The sequence below is a fragment of the Phalacrocorax aristotelis genome, chromosome 10 (genome assembly GCF_949628215.1).
Source record: "Phalacrocorax aristotelis chromosome 10, bGulAri2.1, whole genome shotgun sequence".
In the NCBI taxonomy this organism is placed as follows: domain Eukaryota; kingdom Metazoa; phylum Chordata; class Aves; order Suliformes; family Phalacrocoracidae; genus Phalacrocorax; species Phalacrocorax aristotelis.
Genome location: NC_134285.1, coordinates 9972137 through 9991354, shown reverse-complemented (window position 1 = coordinate 9991354; position 19218 = coordinate 9972137). Strand labels below are relative to the sequence as shown.

Below are 19218 nucleotides of genomic sequence, written 5' to 3'. Positions count from 1 at the left end.
GAGTACTGTGTGCAGTTTGGGGTCCCTCAGGACAAGGAGGACATGGAGGTGCTGGAGCGTGTCCAGAGAAGGGCAACAGAGCTGGTGAAGGGTCTGGAGAGCAAGTCTCATGGGGAGAGGTTGAGGGAACAGGATGTTTAACCCAGAGAAGAGGAGACCATATTGCTCTCTGCAACTACCTGAAAGGAGGTTGTGGTGAGGTGGGGGTTGGTCTCTTCTCCCAGGTCACTAGTGATAGAACAAGAGGAAACAGCTTCAAGCTGCATCAGGGAGTTTTAGGTTGGATAACAGGAAAACTTTCTTTACTGAAAGAGCAGTCAGGCATTGGAACAGGCTGCCCAGAGAGGTGGTGGAGTCGTCATCCCTGGAGTCGTTTAAACGAGGCGTAGACGTGGCACTTCAGGGCATGGTTTAGGAGACATGGTAGTGTTGGGTTGACAGTTGGACCTGATGATCCTAGAGGTCTTTTCCAACCTTAATGATTCTATGATTCTATAATTAATTCTGTTTTCCTACAAACTAATGAATGCATGTGCGTATTCATGCAATTCTGAAACCCTTGATCAATTTTAAATAAACTTGAAAAATAATGAGTTAGAAACTTAGATGAAAGGATTTTTGTGCTATTTATCAGTAGCTGCATTATGTGGATTAATTTGATGGGACATCACATTCCGCACATTCTGTCTCTTGCCTGGAGGGTCAAGTGTGGAACACTGACTAGCACAGGTCAAATTGATGGAGTTTGAGGCGTAGGACATAGGTAAGATTATTCAGTAGGAAAATGGTTTCAATAGTTACTCTGTACAAGGAATCACTTGCTTATTCTAATAGCTTTTACCCAACTATTAATCTGTCTCATATATACATTTCTAACATTTAACTTGTAAGTACATTACTAAACCACCAAATGTGTTGAATTGCAAGATTCCCGACAGAATTCCTCGCTCCTCTGTACCTGTGTTGAAGTGTGTGAGAGGGATGATCCACTCCTTCTGCACCTTCCAGAAATTCTATCTCCTCCAGTAGTTTTCCTTGCAGCTTTTCTACATCTGTCAGCTGCTCTTGCAGGTTCAGATACTCTTCTAAACTACTGTCCAATTTTGGCAGCACAGCAAGCATTTCATCTCTATTCTTAAACCAGTTAACCTATAACCAAGACATAGATATTATAGAACTGGACTTAATTCAAACAGGTAAGAGAAAGTAACATATGGCAGCACTTAATCCTTCAGTGATGTTGTTCATCTGGGGCTACTTCCAGTGCTACAAATGCTAAAGCTTAACAGACATTATTTAGAATACTCTCTAAACCTCTATTTTTATTCCTCTAGCCCAGATTCAGGCAAAACATTCAAATGTGTTTTAGAATTCAACACACAAAACTAAATACTTGTAAGCACTTCCTCAATACAAACTCAGTTTAGCTCAATATAATTTGTGAACTATTTTTAATAAATGACCACCTCTTCCACCACCCCCACAATGCAAATAAATGAAGTGAAAGCATAGGGCCTACTTTGGTTATAAGCCAGAAAATTACTATAGTAAACTCACCTTTATCTCAGCCACTCTTGATGAAAAGAGACTACGTGTAATATCTCTTTCCATTTCTCTTTTGCTTTGTTTGTTTTCAGCCTGCTGGCCACCACCACCATAAACAGCTCCAGCAAATCCTGCTTCACCTCCTGCTGTCCAGTCCACCAGAGGATCATAAACAAAAGCTTCAAGCAACGTAAGCAGAGTCTCTCTCCCACGCCGCATAATATGAAGGACCTGCATCATATTTGAAACAGACTCATTCTGATCTTGCATTATCCTTGCAGAATAGTGGAATTTTAAATGCAAAATACTGCCTGTACTTAAGTACAGAAATTTGTAACTTATCCGTAACCGCTATCAATACAGGAAGAACACCACAGTATATACAAATGCAGCTAGCCTGTAGTAACATCACTGAAAATGAAGATTGCATTCTAGCCTTCCAAACTGTAGCAACAGACACTTGAGGAAGAAAGCTCTCCTTTGTCCAGAGCTTATTTCTTTTTAAAAACATATCTGTCATGTTTATAAAGGTGCGGTCCTGAAGAAAGAGGATAAGCAAAACTTCACAAAGGCGCTTCAGGAAAAACAAAACATTTTACATCTAAAGCTACAAGTCCCTCTCCCTGATGAACTGTAGTTGTATCACTACTTGCATATGTATTTATCTGACATTCTTATATTTCTTAAATACCTACTACAGGATGTAATCTAAAGTAAGTCCAACTGAAATCACAGCAGAAAAGGTGAAGGCTTTATAAATTAACAGCAGAATGTTTAACAGAATGGTTCTAAGACAGTATTTGGCAACTGATAGCCCTCAGTTTTCTGCAAGTTTCTTAACTTACCTGTTCACAAGAAAGCCTGAAAACCCCTTCTACTCCTGTCACTCCAAGTGCTGTTTCAATATTGTGCGTCATCCGGAATGGAACCTTCTCTGGTACCCTAAGGCTTTTCCCTTCAAGATAAAAATTTAAGTTGTTTCTTTTAATTACCAAGAAGGGAAACCTTCTATTTGAATATCATATAGCATTTTTTAAATTACCTTTTTCAAAGCAAACATTATAATCTATGTGGACAACTTCTCCTGTAGTCATATCTATAAGAACATTATCCAGATGTCTGTCTCCAAGACCAATGATGTAGCCAACCATGGACATAACTGCAGTGGATCTTGCATACGACTTTAAAGAGAGTTTCAGGAAAAAATTATTTGTGGGAATCCTATGCCAAGACATTGGACTGACTACCATCTTAAAACATTTTAAGTGTAAGACAAATCAAAACAAACTTATTCCAAGCTGTATTCTATTTGTTGTTTGATATCATCTTACAAGAGTTTTCATGTCTTAGGCTGATAATCCTAGTTCAATAATGTAGAGTTATCAGGTGCATACCCATTTTTTTATTCCATATGGTACAACTGCATCATTTCCTGCCAAATACTAACATTTCCTGTTACATGAAACTTCTTCAGTCCTAGCTCACCTAACTCAGGAGTACCATTGTTTGAACACATCCCAGGCATTTGTTGCCCCTCATCCCATTAAAAACACATCCTTTCAAAGGGAAAATATATTTGTTGTAACTCACCTGTGTAACTCTCCACCATTCATCCGGTGTAGTACATGATGACCAGAGCTCCTTAGCTAGGAGATTTGGGGGAGTTGCTTCCATCAGTTCTTCTAGAACAGCCCTCATAACATTCAAGGGCCAGTCACGACGTGACACATCAAGACTAAGCCCAACCGCCTTTAATGCGGGTCCAATTTTACTGTAGTAAAGTTCACTAGGTCTAGGCACTATTCCAGGATTCTGAGGAGTCTGGTAAGAGTCCTGAGCCTAGAAGAAGTAAAAATGCTAGTTTATATATTGAAACTCATTACCACAGAAAAGTATCCCAAATTCAGTTTTGGTGAGAATAATACGACATCAACTTCTCTGTTGAGGATGACTTTTACAGTGCAGAGAATTCTTCAAAACTCGATGGGTAAGAAAACCTAAATAAACTGAAAATACACTGCTTTAGCCTAACTCTACTCTTACCAAGGTCAATTTCAAAAAACCCTGTATTTAAAATGAAATGAGAATGAGATGCGGAACTAAACTAATTTTAACCAAGGTTAACTATTTGTGCAAAAATAGTTCTCCTTGAATTACTATGCCAGAACAGCATATTTGTTACATACTGTAATATATGTAATATATATAACTACATTTTGCAATTTCATTGGCATTTGGTGAAATCCCAAGAGATATGAATACACAGAACCATTCTGCATGATTATGAACAAAACACAATACGTTTAAGACTACATTACTTCGAACTAGAACAGAAATCAGAATAAGCGTTTCCCTTTGAATTGTCCTAGCTGGCATAAACCATAGTTGTTACCTTTTGTGCTTGTAAAGCTGCTTCTCGCTGTTGCCACCGCTTGTAAAGACCAAACAAAGGTGTAGCTCCATCCACCCACTGGATCAAACCTGATCTTGTTCCCAGAGGCGTCACAGAGTAGTGCCTCGCATGGAACCTTGGTGTCTCTTGACGGTTAATGGTAGCAAACATTGTGTTCACAATTGATAAGAATTGCATGATTCTTTCATCTAGGTGCAAGTCTTCTAAACCTGTCATAAATTTTTGTTTAAAATTTAGTTTCTAGATAAAAAATATTCTCTTAAAGCCCCAAACTTAGTGGTTTTTTAAATCTTACTTCATTTCAGACTACGAATAGCTTTTTAAATTATGCAGAGTAAGGATGAGATGTTCAGCCTAAACCTAAAGTTTTACATAGCATTTACCTACTAAAATCACCAGTTTATGACAGCTCTGTTAGCGGTACACACAACAGTTACTAACATAAGACAGAGATCTTTCCCTTTCAGGGAAAGCATGGAGTCTCTAAAGGTCTCTTCTGGGTGCTACCTTAAGCTTCTGGAAAAGTGGATCCAGCTAATCCTATCAGTATTCAAGCAGAACACTGTTTCTGATGCAACCCTTATAAAGAAGGGATCTGAAGCACCCCTGACTTACAGCTTCACAAAGCTAAAATCCTCAAAAGTGTATGGTGAATCATGAGGTGGGAAAGACTTTCTCTCCATATCATGCAGGCAGAGAAAGCAAAAGTTGCAATGATGCATCTTCCCAACTAATATTTTCTGATTTATAACAGACAGTAACTCATAGGAGAAAATTTCAATTTCTTACCTTTGAACAGGTAGGGATAGTTCTTCCCATCTGAACCCAGGAAAAGCAGCTTTTTAGGTTTGGTTTTGGTAGGCAGAATTGTGATGGTGCTGCCCACACTCTGAATTGTGACTGTGTCTCTGGTAGATACTTCTCCAGGAAGTGCTATTTCAGTGCTTATCATGGCAGCCAACCAAGGACTGATTTCTTCAAGCCGTAAAAGGTAACTAGCCCGTTTCTGTGCTCTCTGCTGCAAACTTAGCATAACCTATTGCAAAGAAATGTTTTGGTTTAGGTTAAAGTTCACCTTGACAGCTAGCATAAAAAAATAAAATAAAAAACCAAACATCAAAACAGACTTAACGGTAGTCATCTTCTTAAACTACCTTTCATCCTTGCCATCCTACTAATCCATTTATAGCTTAGGATGAAGATGACAAGATCTAAAACACATCCTTTATGCAGCAAATATACCCTGCCTGGTGATACGCAACCAAGTCACAATAAATCAAACTCCTCAGGAGGTTTGCTCCTGCATTTAAAAATATTTGAGCTGTGGTCAAAAGCAGCAGCGTTCAGCAACCTCCTGTTTATGTATCTGCACGCTCGCTTGTTCTGCAAAGCAGAAGGGGAACTACAAAAAAGAAAATAGTCTATTTGTTTGTAAAACCTAGGTTCTGTCTATCACGACTTTTAAAAACCACCAGGTTGCTCTGGATATCCAAGTGAATACATATTTTGCTTTTCCTCAGACCTGTAAAAAACCTAATATGACAAGATCACATAAGTGAATAACAGAGTATATTTGGGAAGGGTTGATCATTTGAAGGTTGCCGCACAGCCTAAGAACTACACTTAGACAACCAGAGTACCAGCTAGTTCAAATTTAAATCCACTAAACTTGGATGGCATAGTTTCAGAAAGGCAGTTAAAGCCCTCTGCCCCCAAAACTGACAGATCTCAGACAGCAGAAGATTCAAGATTTGAAAAAAAAAATTTCATTGGGTAGAAATGCAATAATGGAGTCAATAAGACTTGTTACAGAGACAACAGTTAACTTTACTTTAGTGTCTAGCATGCCTGTGGTGATTGCTGAAGATAGACTGCAATCTTGATATGCAAGAGAAGAGCAAGAGAATACTAAGGAGAGGGTCAAGCACATGGTGCAGCAAGAGCATCAAGAGTCTCTACATTGTACTCTTCCTCTGTGCATATAATACCTCTTTAAACGGGAGCCAGCTGCTTCCAGGTTTAGCAGGATTCAAAGGATTCTTAAGTTTCTCTAGTGCATTTTCAATTGCATCTCCATAGTTATCCTGAAACCACTTCTCATGAGGAGTTTCTGCAGGAGCTGCAGTGATGCTCCGTACATGTTCCAAAGCAAATACAATGGGCTTCATTAGAGCTGTATGCTTTTCACGCATGATTGCTATTTTCTCCTCTCTAGTAAAAAAACAATAAATTTCCTCTTAACTCCATAAAACCAAATTACTTCATAAGCAGAGCATTAAAATAGGACTGCAAATGAGACATCTAACAATTCACGAAAACAGTTACACATCTCTAAAATAAGGACTTCAAGGATGACTGTATTAAAAGGAAGAGTATTTCATGCCACATTGAATGCATGTTCTGCTGAATTTTTTTTTGTTTGTTTTAGAAACTGAAACATTTGAACTTGGCTTTTCACCACTGGAAACACTGAGGAAAAGCTCAGAGAGCTCAAACCACCCTAAGCAACTATTTCCTTTAACAAAAGAGCTCCTAACCACTACTTCCTGAGGGTGTACCACACTATAAGGAAGGGGAAGAGCACAATTCAGATCGTGCTGTCCTCCCATTCCGTGTCAGCCCTGACTGTAGAATTCAAGAGGTGTTAAGCTTAGCCATGTTCACAGTGAATGGCTTTGCTCTTCCACAAATCTATTCACAGAGAACCCAGATATGAGAGAGGAAAAGGCTTGCTGAACACTGAAAACCAAAAGCAGATTAAGATGTTCTGTTTACCCCAAATATCTGTATTTGCAATAAACTCCAAACAGATTACATCCTTCAACATCTTCGTCCTCATTTCAGATTTAAGAAAAACCTTGAAATGAAGAACTATAGAATCCTATAATCCACAACTTAATATGCGTTGGGTCCTAACACATGATTACTAAGGAAATCCCAACATGGACTCACACAGACTGTTGTTGTTTCATTTGTTTAGAATACTAGCTGCAGCATCAAAATGCTCTTGAAATAAGTTCACTGGCTTACAAAGCAGCAGCTAGGATAGTATGAATTCAGGAGCAACAACACTGTTAATCAGTTTGACTGTATGCTTCCCCAAGAACAAACAATTGATACAATTATCACTTGAATTATTAAAAAAAGACATACTTCCGTAAAGTGTTGTTATTTTGGACCCTCTTGACTTCGTCTTCCAGTTGTTGAATCCTTCTGAGGACATACATGTGCTGCTGCAGTAAAACTCCCAACCAAAGTTCATCCCAAAGAACTGTAACTCTGCGCAGCTCAGCCACTAGCATCTGAACCTGTATAAAAGAAATTAAGATTCACTTTTAATTAAGAGTACTAGTATTAAAACTTCATGTAGATGAACAACTTGGAAAAAAAAGGAAAAAAAAAGCCTGACAGCAAAAGATGCACTAACTTTCAGAGGGTCTACCAACAAGATATATAAATTACTTTGTGGTTCAAATAAAAGCACAAGTAACATACATTTGGATTATTTACCTGCAATACCATCGTTGGATTTGCAGCAGATAGTTTCTCCACAATTTTGCTGTAACAATCTTGCATCATTGCTTGATCTTCATTTAATCCAACTTTTGTGTCATCTTTACTACTTTCTTGAGAAGCTGGGGGGCTCCCTCCATCACATTCACCACCCAACAGTTCTTCTCCTTGAATATTACCTAGCAAAGTAGGGATGGCAGAAGGCAGCTTGTTTCCTAAATTAAAAACAGATGTTAAAATATTAGCTACACTGTTCTGGCCTCAAAAGATACGTCACTCAATACTTCATTTAGCACCTGGTCCCATGTTACATTACGTACTGGCAAAGCATACGATGATAAAATTGAGAAAACTAACTTATTTGCCAAACTGGTAAATCAAATGAAAGCTATCAGTGAGGTCCCATAATAAAAATATTCTTAAGATGGAAAGTATCAGAGTTTGGGGGGGGCGGTGAAATGGGACACCAAACTCCAAACCCTCAGTATTATTTTACCCAGTATATAAAAAAATAAATAAGTTAAAGTGTATTTGAACATTCATTTTTTTTCTCCATACCTGAAGTCTGGGATTCACTGCTAAGTGAAATGGTACCCACTATTGCAGGATATAGTATGAGATGAGGAGAATCTTGAGCCACTCGACACAGTAAGTTGCAAATACTCTGACGAACATACACTTCTGGGTGATTAAGGCGAGAAAAAAGCTGAGGTATAATACCTTCATAAATGGGAAAAGAAAATGTGCCGGTTCATTTCATTTCACTTCAAAGGATGCAGAATTTTATTTTTAAAAGCACGCTGCTTTTGCATTGGGAGAATTGTAAATGTCTGTTTTCCTAATAAAAACTTCCTCTAAATAACTGCCTTTCACAGTACAGGCGATAGCTTATTTTCTTCTAATATTCAAATACAGGTAACATCAGATACAATATATCAATCCTTTAATCAAGCACTAGGAACTGAGTTTTGCACATTGCATCTGTTACATAATTTTTCAAAAATAAAGAGGAATCTCTTTAATAGTTCTTGAAGTAGTATATAACTGGATGTTTCACAAGTAAGTACAATTTTGCAATAGTCGGCCTCCTCTTCGGCTGCCTTCCACACTTCAACTCAACAACCTTTTGTGGGAAAGTCCCTGAGCAACCAGAACCAGCAGTGTAGTAACAAACAACTACTTCTGAGACATCTGGCTTTAGCCACACATCTTTCTCTGAACTGCATTTCAAACTGTAGGTAGGGAAAAACCCATCCCTTTTTTTAAGGTGGTAATATAATGTAATACCTCAAACTACACTTCCTTTCTCCTTTCGATGTGTTAAGGCAGGGGAAGGAAGGGATCTGAAGCTGTGCCACTCATCTATTCTAACGTCAGAATGCACGCCAGACTTGAATGCCTTTAATGAAATTTAGTAAAATACAGGCTCTCTTTCTGCCATACTTAAAAATGTTATGAAAGTGCAATGAATATATTTTTTTCTAAATACAAGCAGAAAGGTATCAAAATGAAATTTTAACAACTAGATAACAACTATTTACCTCTCCAAGGAGCAGTAGGTGTAGTTTCTAACCCATGTTCTAGATACTGTCTAAGTTCTCCAGCATGTTTCACAAGCAATCGTAACAGTCTTAGGGTTGCCATCACAATAACATCATCAGTGCTCTGCTCAGAAGTATTTCTTAAGTGCAGCCTGGGATCATCTTCATCAAGCAGAACCTTGAAAGAAAGAAATACTCCTCTAAGCTAAGTATATCATTCATATCATCATTTAGAGAAGTTCGTAACTGGATTTCCTCAACAGAACAAACACTAACCTGACCAGCATTGAGTTTGAGAAAAGTAAAGTATGCACTGCAGGAGAGTTTATAGAGACTGAAGATTCTGTCTACAACTTTCCTCCACACTTTAATTAATCCTTCTGTTGCATTTTCATCAAGTTCTGAAAGCCAGGGACAACTCGTTAGTAATTGACGCCATATAACATCCACCATATCATCTTCTTCATTGTCTTCATTTTCGGTGATTTGTAGAGTCATATCTTCATCCTCAATGCAAATGAAGAGAAAAGAGATTTGATTAAGTCCTCCAATTTCTACAAGCAATGTCAGTTCCTAATTCAGCTTTTGTCTAGGCAACTCATACAACTGCATTACTTGAGCATATTATTATAGTCCACAGACAGATGTGTTACCATTTAGCTAACAGATGGTTTTTAGAGAACTCTTGTATTGTCTGAATTTTAATTTAAAACATTTACAAGAATAATATGAATCACAAGTAGAGGAAAAATAAGGTTCACACTGAAGTTGAACATTTTTTAAGCAAGCAAATTTACACTTACCTGAATCCCAGCTGGACGACACACTGCCTGTCCAAGAATCCCATAGATTTTCTCTTTATCTTCCTCTGCAATGTTGTCTGGAAGCAAGTTCTGAACCTCAGATTTTTCCCGGGGCAGCAGACGAACACCTTCTCCCTGACTGTAACATTTAATGAATTATTGATCCCCAGTATATTAGCATTCATAGAGCTACTGAGCCCGTTAAGACTGTATATACAAAACTTCTTGAAGGAAGAAATCTTCATCCTTATCTCAGAATTAAGCTTGCTTTTCTTACAGGAGGCAAGTGGTCAAGAGAACATTAAGTTCTCTGCTCACATGTAACATTGGACCACAAAGAACAGTAATCATAAGTACAAAGCCAGGGTTTACCTTAAGAAAACGAATTGTGAAGTATGAATTTAAACATTAGGATGAATTTACCTGGCATTATCAACTACTTTCCGGCCCCATCTATAAGCCCAACTAGCCAGGGCTGCCCAAGACTTTGCTACTTCAGGTGCCTGTACTGAAGACAAATGATACAGCTGTCCCAGGATGAAGTCAGGTTCTCCAACTCCAATATTTACTGTGATGGGAAAAAAATAGAGCAATATATGTTACGGTGTAAAACCTACTTCTAATTTCCTTAACATAGAAAATAATTCAAAACCATTATAAGTACGTAATACATTTTTTGGTCAAGTTAGTACCCAAGAGTGTAAAATTTTCTGAAATGCAACTGTTTTTCAGTTCCAACGCTGGCTGCAAAACAAAGACCTGTTTTTCATTTGCTAACAACCACTGCCAATACTCTACAATTCCTTTCTCTTTCACAGAAAGATGGAACTGAAGCGAGAAACTCATGATCTCCAAAAGAGCAAGATGCTTCAGAGAGCAGACTTCTGTAAAGTACCTAGGGCAGTGTGTGTGTTCGTGTATATATTGATTTTCTTCACAATCAAGTCAGAAAGCACCTACTACTTAACATCCATTAACAGTTCTAAAGTAATTCTGACTCTGCAAGAGAGGAAATAAACCCATGCTTAAGCGGAGAAAGAACTTTATCTTGACATTTGAAGAAAAGTCTGCCAAAAATTGGGAATTAGAGTGCATTTTGTGGCAACAACAGAAGTGTTCAAGTTAAGTATAGATTAATCATGAGAAAACCTGGAGGTAACTGCTTTTCACACATATTAGGGCCTTCAAAATATAAACTGTCAATGCTTAATCTGAAAGATCTCATTCAAACCTTAGGAAATACAAGAGTTGAAAGCAGACAAAAGCATGACAAAATTTGATTATTCTCATAAAATAAATGCATCCCAGTTTCTTCTTCAGGCCACCATCACTTGAATGAGAAAAATGTGACAGAAATACAACATTATCAATATTAAGGTGTTTGGGTTTTTTTAACTGTGTATAGTTACCTTTTGCATAAAATACACACTGTTTATACATGTATTAGGAAAACAAATACATGAGTGATGGAGCATTTAGTCTTTGTCAATGTAACTGGTGCTATCCCTCAGTGGAATCATCAGTAACTAATTTAATAAAAAGAATAAGAAGGAGAACAAATCTACCTGTAGATTCACTTTCAATCCTAGGATATTCTTCTTCTAGTGTATTAACAGCTGGGAGATCAATCAAATTATATATGTTTTTAGACAAGGTAGACAGACCAGTGTGATTCTGCTGCTGTCGAGCTCTATATACTTGTTTCAACTGTCCTGAAATCTCTTTCCATTCTGCTTGAATCCATTTCGCCAGCGTGAGAATAGATTTAGCGACCGCATATTCAGCTTTGGCAGATTTGCAAAAGGATATGGCACAAGAACTCAGCATTTCCATGGCATGTGTTGATTGACCTGCACATCATGAAAAGTGTATCTTCAGTAGAGCATTAACTTTATTCAAAACACTTATTATGAAATTCAGCATATTTAGATACACCTTGTAACAATATATTTTCACAAAGAAAATTCTCTTTTGAATTTAAAAACTACAAGTAAGTAGCGACTTGTGTGAAAACACTCCCAGACTGAAACAGTTAACAGGATGAAATCAGTTCCTAATGATACTGTCCTATGATGATTTCTTCAAGGTCAGGGGAATTAGCCTGGTTATCAGGACAAGAAGCTCAAGTATCTACGATGTAATCAGAAAATTCTCACCTGCTGTGTATAACAACTTTGTTTTCTCAATATCAAGTTCAGGACCCCATTTTTCATCTATCTGACCTGGTACAGACAATTTTTTAAAGTGCTGGACTAAGTCTTGTGCAGTGGTGGTTTTTCCTAGCTGAACTTCGCTGCACTGGGCAAGCAGTCGTGTAGCTAGAGCAATATTTCCTCGCTTCCGTGCAAATTTTGCTGCTGTTAAGCCCAGCTCCATTAGATGGCTTTTAATTGGGACTGTTGGTTCTGAAAAAGAAAGCAAGATATTGTAAACAAAAGTATTAAACAAACAATAATTGCACCTGGGTTATACAGATAATTACTGCCCAATGTGTTCTGTTTATGGCCATGAGTCAAAAATTGCTCAGCTCTTTTGTATTTCCTAACGCCTCCTTCAGAAATTTAGATTACTTCATTTCTGCCTAGAATATTTATATACCCCACCTGAAACAAACAAAAAAATATATAGCCATAAATTTTCTGCTGGGCAAGAGTAATTTTTTCCAATATAAACATTCTTCTTAACTAAGAAATCTACTTGTCCCCTGATACAACTTCCTTTTCTCCCATTACTTCTTATCATACTACACATCTAAACGGCTTTCATAACTGTTTCGTGAACCATTGTTAAGTGTTCAAAAGTGAAAGCATTTAAAGCATGACCAAACGAGCAAGTAAAGTGCTATTAAAAGAGTATAGAACTGCCAAGTATCTCAGAATAAAATCTTTTTCTTTTTAACACTTTCTACACTGTAGTAGTAATTGAGACCCCTAGTCTTAACCTAAATAACCAAAACTTGGCCTTTAGAAAGTAATCAATCTAAATAATAGAAAAAGACACAGCTACTGCTTTCAGCCAAAGGTTTAAGTTCAAATTCTGCATTTCTCTTCATAACACTAAAGTAAGAGCTTATATACCTTTAAGTTTTTCCATCAATTGATTCTGGTACACTGTGTACCTCAGTGCATGCATCCATGGCCTTACATCATGCTGTTTACATGACCTCAAAGCATCATTGAAGAGAGGTATAAGACAGTCCTGAAAGACACACAAGTTGCACGGTCGTCATGAAAGACATCTTTACTAAAATGTACTTTTATTTATTAAAACCAGAGACAATTTCAGTGCAGAGTATACATTCTTATTTGTATTAGTAGCCATCCTTTATCATGAAATATGTTTTATGCAACTCTAGAAAAATATGCTTGATTTTGAGAGGACAACACTAAGAATAACTCAAAATCAAGCAGAACTGTTTTCTGAACAAAACGATTAGAAATCAGAACTGTATCATTCATGCTGGTTGAAGTTTGACATTAAGTTTTTAACAGCTGAAGTGATTGGTTTTTGATAAATATTTTTTGAAGTTACTTTTAAAATAAACTGTGTGTGCGTATCATAGGAATAAGTGTTACAATGTATTTCCAGAATATCACCACTTCTCTAAAAATCACCTACCAGTAAAACCTAAAATACTGTAAATGTAATTGAAAGAGATGTTATATTTGTAACTATAGAAAGAATTCTCCAACAGACATGTAAATGTAAAAAAAACTGGGTAAAGGCATGTTAGGAAACAAAATGAGGTCTTTTTACAGTATCATTAACCACATTAACCACAATCAAAACAATGTATGTTCTATATTCAATACATCATGACATGACATGGAGAAAGACATTGCTCCAATTTGCATTTTAAACACACAGACATACCTCTGATGTCAGCCTGTTGGATACAGTGTTTTCCAAAGCAGAAGAACAATACAACTGAAGAGTGCTCAACACTGGTAAAGACTGAGACACAGTGAGTGTGGAAAGTCTTAAAGGTCCAATAGCGATTCGTGATGTTTGCTTTAAGTACTTAATAACATTTCTGAAATGAATCACAACATTCTTGTTAGCTAGACTTCAACAGTAAACAGTGATATCAAAATTACTGAAGAAAAAGCAAATTCTACATCTTCAAAGACACTGAAAAATTCTTGCAATATCATGTACGTTACAGTATGACACTTTGATAAAGTACTGCTTCTTGTCACTTTATTAAAGAACTACATAACCTCCAAGCTAAACATCATCTTATTTTTCCTCAGTAAGCTTATAACTCATAACAGCTAAAACTAGTAGTGAACTACCATAGATACATACAAAGCAGAGTATGCTTTTCAAAGTTACGTTTAACAACTAGAACAGCTTTTCACAGTATATTACATTCACAGCATATTTCAACTTACTCAGATATTGACTGCCACTTTTGTTCCTGTTCTATGTGGTTTACAGCTGTTGCCAGACATACTGAACTTCTCAAAAGCTGTACTTCAACTGCTTTTTGAAGTTCTCTTGGATCAGGACTTAGCATATTAGGAAGGAGCTTCTTCATGTCTACATAGAGATTAAACAATTGAATCCAGTTAGAACTGCCAAATTTTATCAAGTGTCACCATCTGAGAATGCGTTTTTGAAAGCAAGTTTGAAAAAAACTCTTTTAATAAATATAGTATTCAATATATATTTATATTCATACTAGAAATTCATGATAGGTTACTTATAAACAAATTACCTCTAGAAAACACACTTGTATCAACATTTAGAATGACAACTGCCATCATTTTGAAGTTCAGTTCATAAAGGTTATGGTCAGTCCACTGAACACAAACTGCATTCAGAAGTTTGTGTCATTTATAAACAGATACATGAAGAAATATTTACTTTTGTATTTAAAGTAATGCATTTATACCTATTTTTTCTTTGGATCCCCCTGCAAGTAGGTTGATATTTTCTCCTGGTAATAATTCTAGTTGTTCAGTGCATTCAGTAAGTTGTCCAGACTCAAAGCTGCTCAAAGATCTGCAATTCAATGTTTATAGTTTTATTTTCACATTTCTTACTTCATTCCAGTTGTATAACTTATACAGCAAAAAAGACTAAAGCCTAACTCAAAATCTTACAGAGCACTTATGCTTAATTCTAAGCAAAAATCCCAATTTTCACATAGATCAATACAAGGCAATAGTACTACACCAAATGGATAAATTCAAGCAGAAGGAAAACACACCTCTCCAGCTATGAAGTTTTTCATATTATCACCACACTATATATAATACTCTTCTACCATAGCAAGAAAAAGGTTGACTTTGGAAAAGTTCAAAAACAATCAAAAAAACCCCAAAACTTTCCACGTCCTCCTCTAGGCACAGAAAAGCAAGTTTTGGGGCAGAATTTCATGAGGCCATGGTTTCAACTCTTCAGTTTACATGAAACCAAGACTTCAGAAATACTGGAACGTTGTGCAGATCATAGATTATATAAATTTATATTGCTTAAGAACCCAAAGCAGAAAATTAACTTTTCTTTATTTCCCAATATAGGACAATGGAAAAATTTGGGCATTTTGCAGAACTACACAAAAAAGGCACTGAAAGGTTAAGAGACTTGATGGCTCAGAATACAGAAGACTCAAAGGTTCAATATTCTTGTTGCTATCCACTGAAGAAGGAATTATCTAAGTAACTGCAATAGAAGAAAAAGAAATTCAGCATGTGAAAACTCCCCTTTCTTATCATGCCTTTATTTCAATTACATCCAGTTTCTAAAATCCATAAGGAGTATTTCAGTTCTAAGATACTGAACTCTAAGGTACTGCTGAATAAATTAGTTATATCCTTACTTTATGTAGTTAAAATCTGCTTTCAGATTGATTGAGGTATTGCTATTGCTTTTCTTCAAGTCATGGACCATATTTTGCCACTCTTGAACAGCAGACCAGTCAGCAATGGAAATATAACATTCACATGCTTTGTTACCCAAGTAGTTTATAACTTCAGGTGAAGAGTCGCTTGGCTTAGTCAGAACAGTTTTTCTAGTTTCTCCTGTGAGATGAAAAAATAGTATATGCATTTAAATATATATTTTTAAATAGCAATTCTATTACTCAAATGTATTTTTCTAAGTCTTTTGTAAAGAAAAATATTTTAAAAATAAAATAGTTCTATAACATTCACAGTATTCTTCCACTTATATTTCTTTTTTTTAAAAAAAGAACCTTTTCAAAGGAAGTTTTGGAAAAATTTAGTCCATATCTGTAAAGAAGCATCAAAACAGGAAAACAGAATAATGAAATTGAGAACAGAGAAGGTCCCTTTTCAAAGAGGAAATAGAATACTGCAACAAAGTCTCAGTAGTTAAAAAACAGTAACTAGTGCATTTATGATACAATTATGTCATAAATACTAAGCCTTAAGCTACAATGATCTAAAATAATTTAGAATTAAAATAGTAAATTACAAGATATTTTTGTTTCATTCAGCTAGACCTCAGTATTGCAAACCCTCGTATCTACACATAATATTGGTTTCAGTGGCATTAAGCAGTGCAGTTTAACTGCAGACAGAAACAGGTTTTGTTTTAAGAATTAGACACTATACTTACAATGGCTATATCACTTAATTTTCTAATTTTATGCACATACAGTTAAAATTGTATATCTCTTAAAAAGAAAACAATAAATACTGACCATTCAAGGAATGCTTTGGGCTTGCATTATTCACACTGTTTGAATTGGCCAACTTCAGAACAGTTTTGTCAAAGCCTGTTATGCAGCAATCCACTCCTGTCATGGAGCACAGGTGCTCCTGGTATTCCGCAGTTGCTTTTTCAAACCTTAAATAGTTTAATATCTTAGTCAACATTTTACAGAACCAGTTTTCTTTTTTGGTAAATAGACTATATTTTAAACATTTCTTTACCACAATACTCAAAAAAGTTCACGTGCCACCTTCAGCAAAAGAAAGGGATTAACACAGAATACAAGTTTACTGGCTGAATTTCCAGGTTATAGCATAGCATAAAAGCTTTTCCAACCAGGTTTTAATGGAAACTTCAAACCAAGTACAGACTGAAGGAGACAAATGAGTTTTATTTTTGACTGTCACACTTTTTACCTGAATGAGTAAAGCCAAATACTGATTGACTACACATCATCGAATACACGATTGTAAAGCTGGGTCTAGGGCAACAATTCGCACCTCAAAGTTGACATTTCTAAGCTTCTCGCATATTACAAAGCTGCACATTATTTTAAGAAATCTTACAAAAATGGGAAAAAGTTGTAAATATAAAACCCCTTTTTAGCTTATTTTGTTTGGGGATTTTTACATGGCAGGTAAACAATGAAAGGTGTCCCTTTTTCATTTCATACAGAAGAAGGGATGTATTCCTTTAAGGAGATGAAAACACCAAAATGGAGGCATACCCTATCTGGAACATTGACCCACTTATTTGTATCTGCAGCCAAAGATTCTACTTCAATAGACGTAGAAGCCACTTTTTCAAAGCTGAACTAAAACTGCAAAGCATCTCCCTTGGAGTACCTCTCTTGGCAAACTGTGGCAGGTAATCAGATCACACCGTTGGTCAGAAACTTCATTAGAAAAGAATAATATTTTGCAATGGAAAATTAAATACAATATGAAAATAATAATGCTGTGTATGAAAAACTTAAAAAACAGCTTAGGAATACCATTTATATTCAAATCCTGGTAATTTAGTTAAAACTAGAAGTTAAAATATCTAAAGATGCTGGATGGATTAGGTATCTCTGAAAGACACATTGACTTTAATTGACATGGAAATTAGATCTGTAGCCTTGGTTCATGCCACAGTTTAAAAGAATCAGAACTATGGCTAAGAAGGATAAAAATATCCAAGTCTGTAACACCCAGTTATCTGAGAAAACTTACCGTCCTTCTGCTTGTTGAGCTACAGAATTGATCCAGGCAAGACTCTTCCCAACTACAGCAGAAGACCAGACAGCGATACCCTGAATAGCTTCAGGACAGTGAAGCTCACACAGTGCCTCTACCAGCATCATAATTGTCACTTCCAATTCATTTCCCTAAAACCAAACCAAAAGCTTTATTTAACAAATCTCATATAAAATAAGAGCTGTATACATGGTTAAATACTTGGAAATGATAAAGCAATGTTCCATTATATGCATCTACAAGAGAAGTGCTCTGCATACCTATCCGTTGCACTGCTTTTGGAAAAGCAGGGGAGCTAAGGGAGAAGCGTATGCTGTGAATCCACATCAATAGTTAGCAATCACTATGTGATAGTCTATACCTATGTAAGTGTGAGAATTCATAAAGAAGCAGGAAGTAATAAATATCTACCAAACATCCTTTCTTAAAATATTTAAGCATATCAAGTCATGTACTGAAGAAACCATTCAACCTTTTAAGAAGGCTTAAACACTTCATCCACGCATCCCACCCCTGCACTTCTGCCAGTTACTTACAGAGGAAGGATACACACCCTCATGATACAACCCCCTCCTGCTCATAGCCCCAGGTAAGCAAAGACACTACATTACCAGAAGCTTGGGAAGGCCTCACACTAATATGACAGAAGTTTCATACGGTTTATGCAGAAAGTTCTGCTTAAAAAGAAATTGCTCAATTCAAACCGTGAACAAACTATAGCATTCGTTTATGTATAGTATTTGACCACATGTATGCAGAACACCTTTATCTCCAACCTACAGTATCACTTAACCACAAAAGTCTGTCAATATAGAACATGAATTTAAAATGTGGCTTTAAATAATGCTATCTTTTACAGACCAGTTGGTTTAATAACTACTGATTGCCTCAGCTTAGTTCTTTTAGAATATTATGGGAAGATTTTTGCAATAGTCTACACAGTTTGAAAAGAAAGTACCTGAGAGATACTAGTATTAGTTTTCATTTCTGTAAGTAAATCAAAACCATGCCTGACTGTCACAGCAGGCTGGCCAGCCAGCAATCCAACTCTCATGATGGAAAGCCTAATCCGCGTTAGCCAATCTTGGCACGTTTGGCGGTTAGTATAAAAGAACGTCCTGATAACCTTTAAAGACAGAAAAGAGAAGTTTTACAATACCATTCATATGAATCAAAGTAGTTACATTAAGTACTTTATAACAATCAGAGTCAGGATAGGTTTCTTTTCTCCAGCTGAGTTTTCAATTGAGAGATGAAGAAACGGGCAAAATTCTGCATCTTTAATTTTATTAATGCAGATGGTCTGAAATCATGCACAGCACGCAACTAGCCAGGCACACTGGCAAGCTAAAAATCTTGAAATGAACTGACTATAAATTATACATTACTGTCATGTCAAAGTCTAGTAATTAAACAACTTATTTCAACAGTGAAGAATGTTTTGCAGTTAGGAGTACACAAAAGGGTATGTTTATAAACTA

The 19218-nt window shown here is 36.3% G+C and overlaps 1 protein-coding gene across 3 annotated transcripts in view; it reads right to left on the bottom strand.

Annotated features, from left to right (window-relative positions):
• Positions 1–19218, bottom strand: part of SMG1 (SMG1 nonsense mediated mRNA decay associated PI3K related kinase) — a 66277-nt gene that overhangs the window by 13656 nt on the left and 33403 nt on the right. For all 3 annotated transcript variants that reach the window (XM_075105152.1, XM_075105156.1, XM_075105155.1), the window contains 25 exons: positions 18696–18863; positions 17714–17868; positions 16489–16634; positions 15643–15844; positions 14713–14822; positions 14210–14357; positions 13689–13848; positions 12893–13013; positions 11972–12220; positions 11381–11665; positions 10239–10383; positions 9816–9954; positions 9289–9519; positions 9013–9190; positions 8030–8191; positions 7469–7686; positions 7112–7266; positions 5947–6169; positions 4748–4994; positions 3938–4167; positions 3136–3384; positions 2588–2726; positions 2391–2500; positions 1558–1776; positions 959–1149 (listed from right to left, as the gene is read on the bottom strand). In XM_075105152.1, coding sequence (XP_074961253.1) covers positions 959–1149; positions 1558–1776; positions 2391–2500; positions 2588–2726; positions 3136–3384; positions 3938–4167; positions 4748–4994; positions 5947–6169; positions 7112–7266; positions 7469–7686; positions 8030–8191; positions 9013–9190; positions 9289–9519; positions 9816–9954; positions 10239–10383; positions 11381–11665; positions 11972–12220; positions 12893–13013; positions 13689–13848; positions 14210–14357; positions 14713–14822; positions 15643–15844; positions 16489–16634; positions 17714–17868; positions 18696–18863 — 4580 coding nt within the window. The remainder of the gene's footprint in view (positions 1–958; positions 1150–1557; positions 1777–2390; positions 2501–2587; positions 2727–3135; positions 3385–3937; positions 4168–4747; positions 4995–5946; positions 6170–7111; positions 7267–7468; positions 7687–8029; positions 8192–9012; positions 9191–9288; positions 9520–9815; positions 9955–10238; positions 10384–11380; positions 11666–11971; positions 12221–12892; positions 13014–13688; positions 13849–14209; positions 14358–14712; positions 14823–15642; positions 15845–16488; positions 16635–17713; positions 17869–18695; positions 18864–19218) is intronic.